This window comes from Giraffa tippelskirchi, chromosome 10 (assembly GCF_054371585.1).
Source record: "Giraffa tippelskirchi isolate mGirTip1 chromosome 10, T2T-mGirTip1v1.2.pri, whole genome shotgun sequence".
Lineage (NCBI taxonomy): Eukaryota > Metazoa > Chordata > Mammalia > Artiodactyla > Giraffidae > Giraffa > Giraffa tippelskirchi.
Window position 1 is genome coordinate 63068038 of NC_137284.1, and position 20645 is coordinate 63088682.

At 39.3% G+C, this 20645-nt stretch overlaps 1 protein-coding gene across 3 annotated transcripts in view; it reads right to left on the minus strand.

Moving 5' to 3' along the window:
• The window catches only part of COL28A1 (collagen type XXVIII alpha 1 chain), a 179204-nt gene that overhangs the window by 129615 nt on the left and 28944 nt on the right, over nt 1-20645 (minus strand). For all 3 annotated transcript variants that reach the window (XM_081531558.1, XM_081531557.1, XM_081531559.1), the window contains 3 exons: nt 17163-17207; nt 16097-16150; nt 302-370 (listed from right to left, as the gene is read on the minus strand). In XM_081531558.1, coding sequence (XP_081387684.1) covers nt 302-370; nt 16097-16150; nt 17163-17207 — 168 coding nt within the window. The remainder of the gene's footprint in view (nt 1-301; nt 371-16096; nt 16151-17162; nt 17208-20645) is intronic.

Here is a 20645-nt window from a genome sequence, read left to right on the forward strand (position 1 = left end):
GATGACATTTAGAGTCCATGAAAACTCAATAGAACCAGATGTACATTGGTGAGAGGGTGGGTATTTGGAGCCAAGAGTAATTTTCATTCCAAACAATCAAAAAATACATAGATTATTCTTGGGGTAACTGACCCCAACTAAGGCATTGCAAGTGTCCAAGCATCCAGACTGTAAGTAACTCATCTACAGGCAGACTCCTTGTGTCTCTGAGGGTAAGACTGAGCAGAGATCAAGTCACAGTTGTCCCAGCCTCGCAATAAATTCAGAAATCATCAGTGGGCAAAGAGACAAGTATCTTTACCTTAACACCTTGCTGTCCAATACCAGGGGCTCCTGGAGGACCATAGGGACCAGGAGGGCCAGGTTCACCCTGGAGGAAGAAACAGTGATATGTTAGGTCAACTCCATCATATTTGTTGGGCAGTTCTTGGATGTACAGTGATGTGATAGGGGCTTGGAGGGTATCAATACAACCTAACACACAGTCTCACAGTCTCCACCCGCAAGTGTTTACCATCCAGTTGGACAGACGACACAGACCCCGGATGGAATTAGCCATGAGGCACAGTAGACCCAGTATCTAGGTTTCATGAAAATGTCTCCATTTAAATTTTTAAAATCAGAATTTTTTTAAAAAAACTTAGTATTGATTATAATAGTGAATCCTGTCTGGACCATATTTTCTTCATACCAACTCAGTTGAAATCTGTAATTTTAAACACTTTTATGGAGGAAAATGCCCAGAAGTACAAAAGTTTCTAGGATCCATGAAAAGTCATAATTCAGCCCTCACTCATTTGCTCAGAACATCTTTATAAAGTGCTCCTGGCAGACACATTTGTTTCCTATCCAGTGATCATCCTCTCCCTTCTGTCTTCCCTGCTGTTATGAATCTGATCTGTTCAGGTCAGTGGGCAGGTATTCTTTACCCTCAGAGGTTTAAGATGAATGATAATCAGTCTAAAATAAGGGGAAACTCTTCTTTCTCATTGCCACTGATGAGTCTACGTGAATCCTTTGGCTCAGTTCTGAGAAATGAGATGTGGGGACCTTATGGGATGCAAAGGGAAATTTTGCTTCTGCTTCTTTTGTTCCTTGGAGGTGTAATAGCTTGTCTTGTAACCATGAGGCACCAATTTCCCAGATGAATGCCAACGGTTGATGAGGTTGAGGCAGAAAAAATTTAGAAGAGCCTGGCTCCTGGACAACCGCTCTGAGCTCCTGATCCAGTCCTGCACTACCCACCTTCAAACACTCTGTTTACTCAACAAGAAGCATTCTTACGATTTGAGCTGCTGTTAGTCAGGATATTTGTTGCTAGAGAGCAGAAGCAGTTCAGTTAATATGGTCTGCGAGGTGGCAGGCCCATTATGGGGCTTGGGCATTATAGAACTGAACTGAGTGACCACAGCACTCAAACCCCGGCATTTCACTGGCAAGGAAGCTGGGTCCCAGAGGGGTTACCTGGCCTGCACAAACTCACCCCTCAGTATCACCCACAGGGACATGGGTCTTCAGGTCTTTCAGGCTTCTGGTCCTGTCATGTTGACAGAGAAGAGGAGAGTGGCTGTGGATCGCGGTTTCTTTTTTATAATGCTAATTTCTTCTGTTCAACAAAATAATGTGTCTTTCTTTATTGACACCAACCCAAGTTTAATTATGAAGTCTTATTCTCATGCTCAGGGAGTTCATATGTTCAGATGCTGGCCAGAGAGCACAGTGGAGAGATCTGTGGTTGCTTATGAGAATCTGACTCCTAGACATTTCATGAGATCAATTTTAAATCTTATACCAGCTGCAAGAAACAAGGTAGTCAACTGATACTCAGAATTCACAATACTTGATCTTGTCAACAGAAGGAGAAGATATTAAGAAGAAGTAGCAAGAATACATAGAAGAACCATACAAAAAAGATCTTCATGACCCAGATAATCACAATGGTGTGATCACTCACCTAGAACCAGACATCCTGGAATGCAAAGTCAAGTGGGCCTTAGAAAGCATCACTACGAACAAAGCTAGTGGAAGTGATGGAATTCCAGTTGAGCTATCCTAAAAGATGATGCTGTGAAAGGGCTGCACTCAATATATCAGCAAATTTGGAAAACTCAGCACTGACCACAGGACTGGAAAAGTTCAGTTCTCATTCCAATCCCAAAATAAGGCAATGCTAAAGAATGCTCAAACTACCACACAATTGCACTCATCTCACACGCTAGTAAAGTAATGCTCAAAATTCTCCAAACCAGGCTTCAACAGTTCGTGAACCATGAATGGTTCAGATGTTCAAGCTGAATTCAGAAAAGGCAGAGGAATCAGAGATCAAATTGCCAACATCCTTTGGATCATCGAAAAAGCAAGAGAGTTCCAGAAAAACATCTACTTCTGCTCTATTGACTATGTCAAAGCCTTTGACCATGTAGATCACAACAAAGTGTAAAAAAAATTCTTAAAGAGATGGGAATACCAGACCACCTGACCTGCCTCCTGAGAAATCTGTATGCAGGTCAAGAAGCAAGTTAGAACTGCACATGGAACAACAGACTGGTTCCAAATAGGAAAAGGAGTACGTCAAGGCTATATATTGTCACCCTGCTTATTTAACTTCTATGCAGAGTACATCATGAGAAATACCGGGCTAGAAGAAGCACAAGCTGGAATCAAGATTGCCGGGAGAAATATCAATAACCTCAGCTATGCAGATGACACTACAATTATTGCAGAAAGCGAATAACTAAAGAGCCTCTTGATGAAAGTGAAAGAGGAGAATGAAAAAGTTGGCTTAAAACTCAACATTCAGAAAACTAAGATCATGGCATCCGGTCCCATCACTTCATGGCAAATAGATGGGGAAACAATAGAAACAGTGAGAAACTTTATTTTTGGGGGCTCCAAAATCACTGCAGATGGTGACTGCAGCCATGAAATTAAAGACACTTGCTCCTTGGAAGAAAAGTTATAACCAACCTAGACAGCATATGTTGGTTAAAAAGCAGAGACATTACTTTACCAACAAAGGTCCATCTAGTCAAAGCTATAGTTTTTCCAGTGGTCATGTATGGATGTGAGAGCTGGACTGTGAAGAAAGCTGAGCGCCGAAGAATTGATGCTTTTGAACTGTGGTGTTGGAGAAGACTCTTGACAGTCCCTTGGACTGCAAGAAGATCCAACCAGTCCATCCTAAAGGAGATCAGTCCTGAATATTCATTGCAAGGACTGATGCTTGAAATTGAAACTCCAATACTTTGGCCACCTGATGTGAAGAACTGACTCATTGGAAAAGACTGTGATGCTGGACAAGATTGAGGGAGGGAGGAGAACAGGACGACAGAGGATGAGATGTTTGGATGGTATCACTGACTCAATGGACATGAATTTGAGTAAGCTCTGGGAGTTGGTGATGGACAGGGAGGCTGGGCGTGCTGTGGTTCATGGGATCACAAAGAGTTGGACACGACTGAGCGACTGAACTGAACTGAACTGACACTATGGGCCTCAAGATGGAAGAAAGTCAGTTTTTAATAAAACCTACTGTTTTCAAGTAGTACTGCCCTAACTTTATATAGATTATCTCACTTAATCTTCTCACTGTCTTAGGAAATTGGTATTTTTTTCCCCATTTTATGATGTAGGAATATCATCTCGATTTTCAAATTCATTTTTAAGTATGCATGGTATCATAGGGGGAAAATATGGCTTTTTCTTTCAGTCAGTCTAGTTAAATTCTGGTTCTATAATTTATAAAGAGTTTGAGCTTTTGCACGATCCCCATATGCAAAATGAGGGTCATTATATTTACCCTGCAGCATTGTTGAAAGGATTCTAAATGGCATCTTAAAAAGTCTGAGTCGTAACCAGTCACATGGTTGTCTGTATAACATTTGTAGAGCGATTGTTACTCACTAGACTTTTACTGAGCACCAGCCCGGTACCCAGTATCCCCTTACATAATTATAGACATAAATCAGGTTGCACCTGGACTTTGCAGACACTTACAATCTGGCTGGAGAGATAAATGAATATAAAACAAAATACAAACATGTGAATTAGCTATAACCAAGGTAGTAGCACAGCACACAAGACCCTAAGGCAGAAATGTTTAATTCTACGTTAAGGAATTGGGGAAGTTTTATACAGTAGTGAAGATATTTGCTCTGAACTAAAACAAAAAGTATGAATCATATCTCATCTGGTAGGAAAAGGGGACGAAGTTTCAGGAAAAGGAGAGAGTATGATGTGAAATGTTCTGGGGACACTAAGCAACTCCATGGGCTCACGCAGACAAGAATGAAGGTGACGGTAGGATCACTGTACGGAGCCGCACTGCCCACGAGAAATATACAAAGAAACACATTTGTAACTTTTAACTTTCCAGAAAGTAATAATAGATTTTACTTAACCCAGTGTGTCCAAAATATTATCATTTCAGCATAAGCGATACAAAACTCTTAGTAATGATTTTATTTTTCATTATTTTTAATGTGGTGTCTTCAAAATCCTATGGGTCTCACAAAGTCAGACACAACTGAAGTGACTTAGTCTGCCTGCCTGGAGGATAATTGCTTTACAATATTGTGTTGGTTTCTGCCATACCTCAACACGAATCAGCCATAGGCATATATGTGTCCCCTCCCTCTTGAAACTTCCTCCCACCTCCCACCTTATCCCACCCCTCTAGATATTCACAGAGCATCGGGTTTGAGCTCCCTACATCATACAGCAGATTCCTACCAGCTATCAGTTTTACATATGGCAATATATATGTTTCAGTGCTACTCTGTCTATTCATCCCACCTCTCCTTTCCTGAACAGCACAGATTTAGAGTGATTAAAGAGGCTGGAGGCTCAGGTCAGAACCACGGAGAGTACCGACACTTAAGTCAGGTGGGAGTAAAAGAAGACAGCGTCTTGTGGGGATCTGCGGAAGACAGTGGTCAAGAAAAATTGGGGGAGGGGCAGTGTTTGCTGACAAAGCCAGTATAAAAGAAGTCAGGTAAAAGAGAATTTCAAAAGGAACTCATTGTCTCCAAAGATAAAGTGGTAGTCTTCCACTTGCAAACCTGATCATCTTTCAGCATTCTCTATCTCAGGGAAGGGCACCAAGGCCCCTCCATGTGTCAAGTGAGAGCCTACGAGTCATTCTTAACATCTCTCACTTCCTTACCCATCATATGCAACGCATCATCAACACCTAGCAATATTCTCCTAACTCTCAAATCCCCCACCTCTGTGTCCTTTACCATGCCTCTCTAGTCTACTCCAAATTAATATCATCTCCTGCTCAGACTACAAAAAAGTTAATACTCTACATGCATCCATTCTAGCACACTCTAATTTATTCTCCCACCCACCCATTGCTGCCAGAGCAATCTTCTAATAGTAATCCTTCAGGTCCTTTCCCTTTGCTCTTAGGGTAAGGACAGAGCTCCTTCCAAGGCTTATGAGCCCCTGCATGGTGTGGTGCTGTGGTGTGCAAAACTTTTCACTAGCCACCCTAGCATCATTGGCCTTTGTTCAGTTCTCTGTACTTGCCATGCTCTCTCCTGCCCCAGGACCTTTGCATGTGCTATTGTCTCTATCTGGGATGTGGTCACCTCTCTCTTTTCCTAATTAGTCTTTATTAATCCCTTAGATATTATTTTAAGCAGCGTGGCTTCAGGGAGGCCCTCTCTGGTCAGGTGAAATCCCTATTCTAGAGACATTGATAGCGTCATTTCTCCTTTTTCTGAGCATTCATTACAGTTGCAGCTTTGCATTTTTACATGTGTTAATATGTCTTCCCATAGACTATGAGGAGGGTGTCATGATTTTGCTCAGCTTTTCATTCTCAGTGTTTGCCTAATTGATATTATCTACTCAACCATCCGGGCCTCAAACATTTACTGAACAGCAACTAAAGAGCGAGTATTGTGCCAGCTGCTAGGGGTGAACAAAACAAGAAACTTGGTCTAGGCAGGGGGAGTTGGGGGTTTGGAATTGTTCCTCTGGCATTGCCACTGGTTTACTTAGATTTTCAGCTAAGAGCAACTGTGCATACATTACATAGTGATATCAAGTCCTTATCACAGTTTCTCCTGCAAACTTACCCAGACACAGTTAATCATTTCTTTTCAGTTGAAGTCATAATGAAACCCCAATAGATGGTATAAGGTTACACTGTATGGAAAGTTCAGCTCAGAAATCCAGCACTCCTTATTCCTGGCACTGGCTCTAACCAAAGTCAACATCTTTCGTATCCCTAAAATAATAAATTATGAGTGGTTGTCCAAGACTGGAATTTTTGAGAACAGAACTTTACCTTTTCTAAAGCAATACAATTATGGATCATTTAGTCATACCTTGGACTCTTAACGTTAGACAGATACTTAGCAACTTCTTTTTATCATTTCCCAGATATGGATAACACCAACTTTAATAGTTTAAGTCTTGTGACAAGTATTCTCATACTTTCCCAGTGGAAGGAAATGATGAATGAGTATTTTGTAAGGTGCAAAATATTCAAGTATGCACAAAATGGGCTTCCCAGGTGGCGCTAGTGGTAAAGAACCTGCCTGCTAATGGAGGAAATGTAAGAGACGTGGATTCGATTCCTGGGTCAGGAAGATCCCTTGGAGGAGGGCATGGCAACCTACTCCAGTATTCTGGCCTGGAGAATCCCATGGACAGAGGAGCCTGGCAGGCTACAGTCCATAGGATCACAAAGAGTTGGATACGACTGAGGCACTTAGCATGCACGCGTGCACAAAATTCAGTCTTAGCTGAAACTCAATAATGTGATTACTATATTAAAAGGCTTGGGAGAAAAATCAAGAAAAGCCCCTTTTTTTGAAAGGAAGGAAAAGCAGGGGAATGGTGGAGACAGGAAACTAACATTTATCAGATCTTGTTAAATCAAGCTCTATTTTTAGTTCCTAATTTTTCTTTCAGAGAAGTGTTATTTAATAAGAGGCTTATTTTTAGAAAATGTATCAGGCCAGCTCTGTTCTACATTAATGAAGAAAAGGTTGTCAAAATACTTAGCTGCCTAATTATTGCCAACACATATGGTACTTACTATGTAACAGGTGCTGTTCTAAGTGCTTTTCATGTATTAACTCATGTAATACTCAGAACAACTCTACTATTGACCCATTACATGAATGAGAAAACTGAGGCATGAGGAGGAAAAGTAAGTTCCCCAGATCACAGAGCTAACACAATATAGGGCTGGGTCTGAACCCCAGCAGTCTAACTTTAGAGCCAGTGTTAATAACCACCATGCAAAAGTGCCTCTTAGGGCTTCTCAATTCTTAAAGTAATTAAAAAATCATTTGATCACAGACTAAATTTATATCTTTATTTTAGTATGAAAACACACAAGTCAGATAGTTACAATCTCCCCATAGTCAAAGATTCATCATATGAAGACAAAGAATCTAAAATAAAAATAAGCCAAGAGAAAGTATACTTTTACAAGCTAACATATATGCCACTTCAGGTACATAAAGTTGACTTGGATTAGTGTTGTCACTGAATCAGTGGTAAAGTTCATCTAAATTATATTTGGCAATACTATGATCACACAGTGTAACTCGACATATAAACCAGCTGTTAACCAACTGCACTGAATTTGGACCATGATTATTTAAAATCTCCAGCTGCAATCTTTTTTGAATAATATCTACCTGGATAAGAAAAAAGACCACTGTCCATATTCCCCACCTACTTATGCTTTTCAAAAAAGAAAAAAACCCATAATAATGAAGAAATGGTAGCGAATGTGATGAAAACTGTAGCTCTGTAGCAGATTTTAGTAACTCAGCTCCTTTTCTTAATTGCTACTAGGTTAAATCACATGACACTGACAATATTCAACTATGTTTGATTTACCAAAAGGGTGATTCATATGTTTCAATCTATTAGGAAAGTCATATTTCATTATATAACGGTAAAACCTAAGGAATTGTGTGTCATTTTCCCTAAAAGGAGGGACAGCTCCACAGTCCATCAGTAGAGCTTTTAAGAATCTCAGCTTTGGTGGACACTGTTAGGACTCCTCCAGCACAAAATGAGTTGCTAGAAACTACTCAGGGTGAACCCTCTCCATAAATCTGAGAAGGACATCAATTTACAGAGAGATGATAGGTTTGTAACAGTGTGATATGTTTCCTAAAAACTTACTGTTGGAGACTGGGGGCAGAGGAAAGTGACAAGAGTTATTGTTGAAAGAGTACAAAGTTTATATTAAAATGATGAAAAAGTTTTGTAAAGTGATGACTGTGAACGTATTTGATACCACTGAATTGTATGCTTATGAATGGTTAAAATGATAAGTAGTATATATATTTTACCATAATTTAAAAAAAACTCACTCTTAGAATAAACTTGATTTTCCCTGCTGCAGTGTTGCTGGTAATTCAAACTTACTTGAATTAATTAAGAACGCTGATATAATTAAAAAAAAAATAAAACCTCTGACATCGTTCTGAAGACACTGCAGTAACTGAATCTGTCCCACATTAGTGCCCCTACTGACTGGGCGTGTGGGTTAGACTCAGCACCCTTTTATGGGAAACACGGGTAGCATTTGGCTTCCTTGATCCATCAGAGCTTTCATCTTGGCAGCCTCAGCACACGCATGCGCACATACACATACACGGCACACCCCATCCGCTGAGGACCATATGCGTCAGATATTTGGGGAGGAAAATCATGTCTTGAAGCCAATGGCTGACACACCACATGTTCTGGCAGCCACTTGAAGTTGTCAGTATCAGTTGTCTCACGTCAAATGAGTTAATACGTTCATTTCGAATCCTGATGGGCAGATAGGCATGTAGGTCAAAGCCCTTTCCACAACAGGTATCGCTGGATTACTAACGATTCTTTCCCTTTACTTAGGGCCGGGACAGGAATAGTATTTAGAGTTTGACATTCCTGAAGAAAAAGACAGTCACAAGTGTGGCAGCTCGGCTCTGATTATCCATTAGACAGATACTTGTAATTAAAATTGTAAAGTGATTCTTCTCTTTACACTGGTATGCACCAAGCAGTCACAACTTTGTTCAAAGGTGTGAGCCTGCCAGGAGAACCAGAAGGCCCATTACTGGTTTTGGACAACTGGAAAAACTGACATGTTTGAGTACCTTGGACTTAAAATATTTTATTTACATGAAGCCAAAAATGTAGTAATTCTGTTATTAAGAGATCTGAGGACTTAGAAAAAACATTTTCTGTTTGGTTAATTATTCTATACTGGCAACTGTTGAGGTCTACATGTTTCACCTGATTTCCTTCCCATCAAGTTATAAAGAATTATACCCTATTGGAAATCATCATTTTTTAGTGGTTGAAAGCAATATCATGATGTTAGGGTATTTTTAGGCCTTTGAGTTGTGTGAGAGCCAAAATAAAACTACCCAAAGTTCTGGTGTAAGGAGAAAGTTTCAGCTTCTTCATAGTTGTTCATATTTGTGGTATTTGAACTATTTCCAACCCATAGCTGAAATATTAATGATGTTCAGTAGGTTGATCTACTAAAGCTACTAAGCTAACTTTAAGTCAAAACAAGTATTTAAATATTAGTACTATAAAGGCAAAACTAAGAATTTTTGGTTTTGGTCTTGCCGCAGGGCATGAAGGATCCTACTTCCCTGACCAGGGATCAAACCTTCACCCCCTGCAGTGGGAGTGTAGAGTCTTAACCACTGGACCCCCCAGGGAAGTTCCAGAATGTATTTTTAAAATTACTAAATCTTCACAGGGCTTCCCTGGTGGTTCAGTGGTAAAGAATCCACCTGCTAATGCAGGAGACACGGGTTCAATCCCCAGGTTGGCAAGATCCCCTGAGAATGAAATGGCAGCCCATTCTGGTATTCTTGCCTGGGAAATCCCATGGACACAGGAGCCTGATATCCTGCAGTCCATGGGGTCACAAAGAGTCAGACATGACTTAACGACTAAATATATATATATATATATATATCATATATGTATATATGATATATATATTCTAGTGAAAATAGTGACATTATAAAAAACATAAGATTCTAAGTTTATATATCTGAAACTGTGGGGAAAAAAAATATTACGTTCCATGCCTGTCTCAGAAGTAAGTGGAATTATAAATAAGGTATCAGGTTATTGAATGCACAAGAAGCTTTTGATGGGTTATGTCAACACTGTCCTGTTTCTATATATTATCCTAATATCTTGGAAGAATCGTCAAAATTCCTGACTTTTGCACCCTTCTCTCTGATTCCTCTACAATCCCTTGTCACCGCCCTTCCCCCAATCTCTCAAACATTTCCAAAACCCTCAAAATCAACAATCTAAGTGATTCCATAGGTCCTACCTGTTTGACCTGTCTGCAGTATGATACTATTGACAGCTCACTCCACATAAGACCACTTCCTCATTCTTTCATTCAACAAACACTTATTTTCTGCTTATCTTAAACATGAGTGTAGATATCACAATTTTTTTCTCTCTCAGATATGATAGTGGTACTCCTGAACTGTTGTCACTAGATTTTCTGCTTTGGATTTTTCAAAACAGTGGTGGATCTGTACATATCTGTCTAATTCTTCTGCCAGTGATTCATATCTGAAAGAGAACTGACCATGTTTAAAGGTATAGTGCATGAAAGCTATAAAGAAACTTGATTAGTACTCTTCCAGCTACAATGTACATATGCATTCCTAGTAGCTGTGTCAAAAGAAGATAACCACTCCTGTTTTAAAAACTAACCTCTTTTCATAGAGCATTTTGGAGAAAATGGGTTGTTATATAGGGATGTTAATAGCTTTACAATTTTAATTTCAAGATTTAATTTCATATAGCTTTCATTTACTTAATTTCCTTATAAGAACACCAACCTTTTAAAGAAATATCTGTTGTGCTTGGGAAACTCAAAAAGTGAGATGGAACCATGACAGAGGTAGACAAGGAGGAGTAGGCTGTCCAAGAATCATGTACAGTGGGCTAAATTCTTCAGTTCAGTTCAGTCGCTCAGTCGTGTCCGACTCTTTGTGATCCCATGAACTGCAGCACACCAGGCCTCCCTGTCCATCACCAACTCCCGGAGTCTACCCAAACCCATGTCCATCAAGTCGGTGATGCCATCCAACCATCTGATCCTCTGTCGTCCCCTTCTCCTCCTGCCCCCAATCCTACCCAGCATTAGGGTCCTTTCCAATGAGTCAGCTCCTTGTATGAGGTGGCCAAAGTATTGGAGTTTCAGCTTCAACATCAGTCCTTCCAATGAACACCCAGGATTGATCTCCTTTAGGATGGATTGATTGGATCTCCTATTTGCCCCCAATTCCACTAAAACCTAAGTCTCACTTTCTCACTTATTCATTAATACTAGGTCTGTTGTTTATTTTGGGTGCATAGATGGATGTTTGATTTGCCAGAGATTATTTACTCTGACCATATCCACTTATTAAACTGGACCAGACTGGCACTGCCTCTGAGTTTTTGTAACATCTCAGAAGCTAAACTGAACATAAAGTAAGAGTACTTCGAGTTTCTTACACTTGAGTACCACACAAGAAGAAGACACTTGTGTGGGAGTGTGGTGGGGGTGGAGGGATGGGGGAAATCCCTAAAGAAAAATGTATGAACAGCCTCAACTAGAACAATGGAAAAAGTTAAAAGAAGGGAGGTAATTCATCTATTGAAAGAAATCAATATATAATATAAATATCACAGCAGTTTTAAATTGTTTGAGGATTAGCATGTACTACTTCGACACGCGGGAATACATCAGGGATAATTCCTAAAGCCCTTTTGGCCCTAGCACTGAGCTCTGATGCTAGGATATTTCAGCAAGTCACAAGCTATTTCCTGTTCAGACCACAGCGAGCAGTCCTTCCTCCCAGAGCACAAAGAGGGTCTTCTTGGAAAGAGCAGATTTGGGTGAGATTTGAGATGAAAACATCCTTCAGAAATAACCTCAGAAGGACATCAAGAAATGGCAAAAATTACCCAATGTGGGCTTGGCACACCCAGCATTCTACTATGTTTATTTGTTCCAAACTAATTTTGGTTACTTGTTCTCTGTGATTTGAAAGGCCTGCCAGTCTTGAGCCATTCTTTCTAGTTATTGAAGGGCCCACTCTGTGACCAGATGGAGTGGCTGCCTGACCCACCACAACATCCGCTTGGGAGGTGGCGTAGGGTTCTGAGGCCTTCAATTGTCACAGAGAAAGAGCACAGTGTCAGTTTGGTCCTAAGGATATGGCTTCTCAGACACTTGTATGATGATAGTTCTAATTGATTTTAGAGACTGATGGGATGTTCTTTTTATGAATACCACTCTTGACCCTCATCTCATGTCTGGGAGAGGCTGAGGTGGCCTCAAAGCCTTCATTCTGAGAAAGATCTATGTTTTGTTTCTAAGGCAACAAGGTCATTTAGGGCAGAATAGGAGGTACTTTACATATGGAAACTATTAATGACATAAATGACGTATGAAACAGGGCCAGAATCACATTTTTCTTTGATTTCACACACGCTACTTTTTCCTTTTATTCTTTGGCCACCTTTTCTGTAAAGCCTTTGATGAAGAAAACCCAACCACTGGAGCAACAGAACGGGACTGTCATTCATGAGAGAGACTATTCATAATTTCACATTCATAGACAGGCCTCATCTAGAAACTCCCATGGAATCTTTGCAAATGGTACAAGTCCAAAGGTTTCTACTTTAAGGTCTCATAAGAGACAAAATATTTGAAAACACACATTACTGGTTTCTTTTTCCCATGAGTGTCCTTTCCTTCTTTCCTTGCATTTTCATATCAACATTATAACCAAGTAGAAAGGTACTCTCAACAGACTATTGTGGTGTGGTGGTTTAGTCACCAAGTCATGTCTGACTGTAGCCAGCCAGGCTCCTCTGTCCATGGGATTTTTCAGGCAAGTATACTGGAGTGGGTTGACATTTCCTTCTCCAGGGCATCTTCCTAATCCAGGGATCAAACCCAGGTCTTCTGCACTGCAGGCAGATTCTTTGCTGCCTGAGCTACTAGGGAAGCCCCAACAGACTGTTGTTTCCAGCCAGAGTACACTAGAAGGGGAGACATGCGATTTCCACGCTGCCCAAAAGAAAGACATTTATCTCAGGTTGGCTATCTAGGAAATTGAATGGTTTTCCTAAGGAGATATAATAAATATAAAATATAGGGGTTAAGAGCAGATTGACTGGGTTGGTATCCTGGTTCTGTCCCTTCATATCTGTGTAGGCTTGAATTCACTGCTTACACTCTCTGTGCCATGGTAGCCTATTCTGTACTATAGGGGTAAGACTAGGTCATGCCTCCAAAGGCGGTGTTGTTAAAAGGGTATTTAGAATGGCATCTGCACATAGTAAATATATACTCCATAATGCTATAATTATAGAAACTTCACAGTAGTAGTCATCCCTGTGTCCACTGGAAAATACAGAACTACTGCATTTTAGAGATTTGGGGGGGGCAAAATTGCAATAGCAATTTCATAAAACCATTTTGTAATAAAATGGTAATGGAGGAAAAGAAATGTCACTATAAAACATTATTTCCAAATTAGGAAAAAAATAGTTTATCAGGTTTTTAAGATTTAGAAGTATGTTCTGGGATGCAAGATGAAATCACTCCCTGAAATCTGACTTTTAAGACAAGAATAGATGTATAAAACCTAAGACAGTTAATGAATATACATGCATCTCTGGTTGACAGATCGAAAGAGGAGTAGGAGTTACTAATAGTCTCCAAGTAATAGTCAAGAAACCATTATATCTGTGACCCTAAGCCAAAAATATAACTAGGAGAAAAACGAGAAGCTCACTCCCATCTCGCTCCCTTCCAACCCCCAATATTCTCTAGGTATTGACATCTTTTCAATTGGCAAAGAAGTTTGTGATTTTAAACCTGTGATAATTTTACATTAAATGTCTTCACCACAATTTTAGGGGGGAAAAAAGAAATTTTTAAAAGAGAGGCCCTTGAAAAGTTGAAGTCCTCAGCTACTGTTGGAAAAATGACTCCTCTTATGGCGATGTTGTGAAAGTCAAGAATGAAGTGTTATTATGTCAGAAAATTACAGCCTGCCTCAAAATACTTGACTCATTGTATTTTCTTTCTAAGAATTAATGCCTTGTTAGAATTAAAAGCTAAATTCTGTGGAAATAAACTCATTTTAAAAGAAAACTCTAAGTAATAATTGTATGAGACATGAAGAGACATGATCAAGCAATCACGTTATTACATGAACTGCCATCAGCCATCCCCTGAAGTTGCATGTCTGGCTCCCAGCCCAGCATCTCCACAGATGCCCTGACTTCCAGGCTTCATTTCTCATTTTCCAAAATGACAGCTTTGGGCTGGTATGATTTCTAATATCCCTTGTGACTCAAAATATCTATAATTCTATCACTGTTGCAAACTTCAAATCTGATACCTGATTTTAAGCCTCTTTTTCATGAAGAGGTGAAAATTATCATCTTAGGTGACCAAAGAGTCCAAGAAATAAGTATGGATGTCAATATATATATATATTTTGGCTGCAGGATTTTTACCTATGGCCAAAGCAATTTTGTAAAAAAGTTCTACTCAGTATTCAAAAGAGCCATTTCTTTCCCCTAGAGAGAATTAATCCTAGGCAAGGACTGGAAAAGACAGTTTCCCCAGATGAAGCTTAAGCACACGCCCGCTGAGAAGCTCATTCTGTTTTAATTTGCCAATTAAAACTGCCCTGGGAAATCACGCATTGTCATTATCTCATTAAAAATGCTATGTGTGTCCTTCCCTTACCTCTCTCTGAAAAAAGAACATTCAAGTAGCCCACTGGCTCCCCACGACTTAAATTTAGGAGCACCCTTAAAAGACTGGCTTTACCTAGGGTCCTCTGGGGACAGCATCATCTGCTCTTATTACTACCACAAATTCTGTGGATCTCCAGTCACTAACTCAAAACGTTTACTGGATATTTACTGTATCTGTGAAATTTTCTAAGCATTGAGAAGAGTTAAAAAGGCACTAAAATGCCTGTTTTCTGCAAATTAATGGCCACTCTCATTGGAAAACAGGATCTTATAAACTGGTCTTTTAACGATCCCTTCTATCTCATCTTTTGGTTCTATCTGACTTTTATTCAACCCCGCCCTGGCTGTCTTGCCTGGTTATCTGTGGAATGACATTACAAGGCTGATACTGAGAGTTGAGATTGAAAGTGTTAGTTGCTCAGTCATGTCCGACTCTTTGTGACCCCATGGACTGTAGCCCACCAAGCTCCTCTGTCCATGGAGGAATGGGTAGCCATTCCCTGCAACCCCAACCCAGGGATTGAACCCTGGTCTCCCGCATTGCAGGCAGATTCTTTACCATCTGAGCCACCAGGGTTACACTCTTTCAATTAAAAAGCTTAATTTTTGTTGATATGAAAGTTATAAATCCCCTTCACTTATCAATTGTGTACTGAGTTGACATTACCTGTGGGCAATAGAGTGATTTGAATTGTGTTATTTATTACTACTTTTCAGTTTCCAGTGAGTCATAAGATGACTGAAAGGCAGGAGTAAGACAGAAACACTGCAGAAATTCTGTATAATGCTGCTGCTGCTGCTGCTAAGTCGCTTCAGTTGTGTCCAACTCTGTGCGATGCCATAGATGGCAGCCCACCAGGCTCCCCATCCCTGGGATTCTCCAGGCAAGAACACTGGAATGGGTTGCCGTTTCCTTCTCCAATGCATGAAAGTGAAAAGTGAAAATGAAGTCGCTCAGTGATGTCCGACTCTTCGCGACCCCATGGACTGTAGCGTACCAGGCTCCTCCATTCATGGGATTTTCCAGGCAAGAGTACTGCAGTGGGTCGCCATTGCCTTCTCCATCTGGATAATGGCTTACATTTAATAATGCCCCTTTGAGTAATATAATAATAACAAATGAAAAACTATGACGCTAGCTTCCTACATAGACTTAAACATGATTCTGTGTAACACCTGCAGATTATTACGTTTTCCCAAAGATTCATCCTCAAAGAATCCACGGACTCCTGCTTAATAAAAACATGTATCACCATAGGTCAATAGGGGAAAGGCACTCTGCCTGTCTATAACCGAGGGGTATGATTACCTTATTGCCTTGAAATCCCTTTGGGCCTGGATCCCCAGGAGGTCCAGCAATGCCCTGCTCCAGGATGAAAACCAAGAATTAGTTCTGCGTACAAAAGGCCAACGAGGAATGAATCATTCATGAGGGTCCCTAGAGATCCTGGAGTTAGAAGTCAAGACTGTCTGACTCAGAGTTAAGTGAAGGTTACACACATGGAGAAATGGGATGAGATAAAATTCCCTGTGCCAAACACATAGCTGAGAGCGAACATTTATTGATGAGCTGTTCATTTTCTAAACCTGTGCTTCCAGTGTTATTCCTGTGCTGGACCACTTTCTGGAAAGGTTTTGATAAAACAACAACTTTTAAAAATATGTATTAATATCCAAGGCATATAACTGAAAATTGGAGTGTCCAGTGACCCTTTGATAATAATCAGTTACTGCCCTGCCCTGACACAGTTCCAGACCAGAACAAAGAAGATGATGGTTAACAAGTCACCCTCTAGGAAACTGGGGTAAAGGTATAATTTTCAGTAGACTTTTTGAAATGCTGAAATTAGCACTTCACACATATACATACTCCTCCCATTACAAGTTTAGACAAGGCAAGTCCCCAGACGGGAAAAAACTGATTCAAATAATTTTCTGGAATCTCTGGGATAAGTCTAAAATAAATGTCTTAAAGAATCATTGCATGTTATTGAGCAGTGACTACATATGATGGAACAATACAAACGCTGAAATAGATAAAATGCATAGCTTTTCCAGCAGCAGTGCAAACATAGGTACATTTTGTTTTCAACTGCTTTGACATTATGCTTTTTTCTTCCTAGACTCTAATTTTTTTTTTTAACGTGTTATTCTTTAGCTACTCACTAAGTAGACTCACCTGTTGGTAACTATCTTGAGGGAGCCTGGATTAGTTATTCAAAATATTAGAGCATCAGTTTTCAAACTTTGTTTCACACTGTAATTACTTGGGAATCTTCTGACTGAATTGGTAGAGGGTACAAGTGGGCAAAGGGATTTTAAAAGCTTCCTAGATGATTCTAATACAGACTTAGATTTGGTTTTCACTCCCTTACCTGAATTCCTCTGGGTCCCTTTGGTCCATTTGGCCCTGGGGATCCCTGTGAAATAAAATAGATAGTAAGATACTATCTATTTAGTTTGCAGTGATCTTAGGTGGCACAGAAGGGACTTTATTCTCAGTAATGGCCAGTCTTCCCAGGTTTTCCAAACATCAGATTCATTGTTAACAAAACAATCCTTATTAACAAGCCACCTTGGGTTCCAGCTTTCCTTTAGTAACAAACTCCATGAAACCACAATTTTGGATTAAGTCTTTGCCTATATATATTTGACATTTTGATCAGAATTTTGAAAATGTATTTCTTAAGAATTCTTAGAAAGCAGTAAACTTTGTGGAATACTGTATTCTTCCAACAAGGCAATATCAGTTAAATTAAGTGAGTTTCCACAATGTATACATCACTCTCTTCCCCATCTTCAGGACATGGAACTTGGCAAAACACAGTTTATACTCAATATTCTTCTAACAAAATATTTCAATATGTCTGTTAACTAGGAAGCCCTTTAAAGTTTCTTTTTATAAGAGTATAATCTAGTTTCACTTTTCTCAGATTTGTACTTTTTTTTGATTACCAAAATGTAACCTGTTTATAATAGTTATACCGTGACAATTATAGAAAAAAGTAAATTAATGGACAACAATCACACAGAGGCAACTGCTGTTAACATTTGAGGCATATTTTCATACAATATTGTTCCCAATAGATTTTTTTCTTTAAATAATTTGATGAAAATGTATATCCAATTTTGTGTCCTACTTATCTGGTCTTCCATTCTATCAAAAATATTTTGCATGTCATTAAAAACTCTTAGTAAACTGAATAATATCTAAGAATGTGAATCTATCATAATTATAATTACTCGTTTTCCTAGTTTTGACATTTAAGTTGTTTCCAATGATTTCTGTCATTAGCAATATTATAGTGAATATCTTTGTGTATAAATCTTTGTTCAACTTCTGATTTATCCCTAAGGATAATTTCCTAGAAGATGATGATTGGCACAGAGCCTATAAGCACATTTAAGGCTCTCTCGCACTTTCTTTTGTCTCACCACATATGGAAAGATAAAGGAACGTTTCCTCCATAAAGTGTGTTCAGATTTCCATTCTCACTACCTGAATAGAGAGACTACATCTTCATTTTATAGAATCCCCATCAATACTGAGAATTATATATTATTTTATATTTTTAATATTTTATTGTTAAAATATTTTAATGTTTTAAATTTTACTTATCTGACTGCTTATGCATTCATTTATTATCCATTTATATTTTCTCTTTTATGTTTTTTCCTGTTCTTTGTACATTTTACATGTAAACTTGCATAAACTCATCATGTCAAAGACTGTATTTCTTTGACTTTAGACATGCCTTTTTTCAGATTTTTACATCTCTGATATTGGAATACATTATACAATCAATCTCATCTTACATTTATAATTGTCAGTACTTTTCTTTCTTTCTAGCACTGAAAATAATAGGACATTTAACAATCCCTGGCATCTTAGTCAATGAACTATTTTAAATCTTCATCAGCCATTTTTATTTCACATAGTTTTTCCAGTTATTGTTTGACTTTCATTTCTGTTCTGTGTGTCCCTTCTTCAGTATTTTCAAGTCCATGTCCATCTTCCATTTTCAGTTATTCTCTGGGAAGAATCCATTCATTATCACACCTTTCATTTTTCCCAGAGATAATTACCAAGCCTACATTTTTCAGATTCACCTGTCCTTTAACTCTACAGTAGTTTAAAAGCTTTCAGAAAGCCTCAAGTTATTTAAAGTGTTTAGTTAATAGGCCAGGGTCACTATTTTCTCCTTTTCTTCTTACCTTCTGCCTCATTTTCTCTCCTTGACTTTTCCCATAATTAAAAGATGGATATTGAAACACTTTATTATGTTAGTGGCATGCTGTTAACAGTTCTTAACTATAATGAAAACTATTTACTTTCACTCTGTACTTTTTTGGATCCTTTATCATGTTTCAAATACATTCTCTACGTATTTCTGGTCCATTAAGGAACTCCTTGACATTTTAGTACTGTCTCCAGTTTACATATTTTATTCATATTTATTTTCTAATGAAAGGTAAATAACTACTCAGTTATTTGTGATTGCCTGCATTTTCAGTTTCAAACCCCTATGTCTAGTTCTTCCATATTATTGAAAAGTAGTTCATTAACTTATTTCATAGAGTTCTTCATTCTATTTTGGAAGGTGCTTGTTCTCAGGGTTTAATTTACATCTGGAAAACTATCCCACTTTGACCCAATTGGATCTTGAACTGACTTTTCCAGTTAAATTACTCTTTTACCATAACATTTAGTGGGCCTGGTCTCAAAGGTCAGGGTGCCGCAGAGGCATGTGGGGGCTCCACTAGCTAACGTTAGGGGTGGCTTTGTTTTCTGCTTCATATTTCACAGATGTGAAAATTGAACGGGTGGCTCTCTAATTCCAGTAGTGAGAGCAACATGCTTCCCAGGATTTCCTCTTAAGGAAACTCAGCCCCAAAGAGATCACAGCTGTTAGCATTTTAAAAGCATATTCCGGAGCGCGCCTCGGTTGTCAAACATGGCTGAAGTGCCGCCGCTGCCGCTACTGCTGCTGCAGGGAAAATGCTGAGCCCTCCCGGGCCCGGTGGGCGGCGGCGGCGAGGGCGGCGACGGGCACCTGCTTCTCGGGCGCGGCGGCGGAGGCCATGGCCAGGCTGGCCGACTACTTCATCGTAGTCGGCTACGACCACGAGAAGCCAGGGTCAGGAGCAGGTCTGGGGAAAATAATCCAGAGATTTCCACAGAAGGACTGGGATGATACACCTTTTCCACAGGGAATTGAATTGTTTTGTCAGCCTGGCGGATGGCAGCTGTCCAGAGAGAGGAAGCAGCCAACGTTTTTTGTGGTGGTCCTGACAGATATTGACTCAGATCGACATTACTGCTCGTGCCTAACCTTTTATGAAGCAGAGATCAATCTTCAGGTGCAATAACTTTTCTAGCCAAATTATAGCCAAAGGGCACCTTTTTAGCAATCTTTTTATTATGCTATATTTGCTTTTGTTAGAACTGCAAGTTTGAGTTCTGTGATCTACTTTAAAAAGGCTGAGGGTACTGTATTGTTGAAGAGAGCAAAAAGGTAAAGTAATTGTCCAAGATTAATTGTTCTTCTTTAAAATATTATTACAGTCTGCATATTTCTAAGAATAGCACATTTGCAAATTGGTTGATAAGAAGATTTGTATCTGCTCATGGTGAAGCTGTAGTTTGTCCCTTGTAGTCCTTCTCCTGAGATATCTTTCACAGAATATAGAACATTTAATCAGAATGTTTATAAATCACTTGTCACAATGCTTGATATTATTTTGTAAGCACTGAAGTAACTGTTAGCTCATTACTATTGGTGGTGGTATTATCAAAATGATGGTACTGAAATTATTAGGCTAGAACTATAGAAATTAAAAGTACTGGTCTTTCAGAG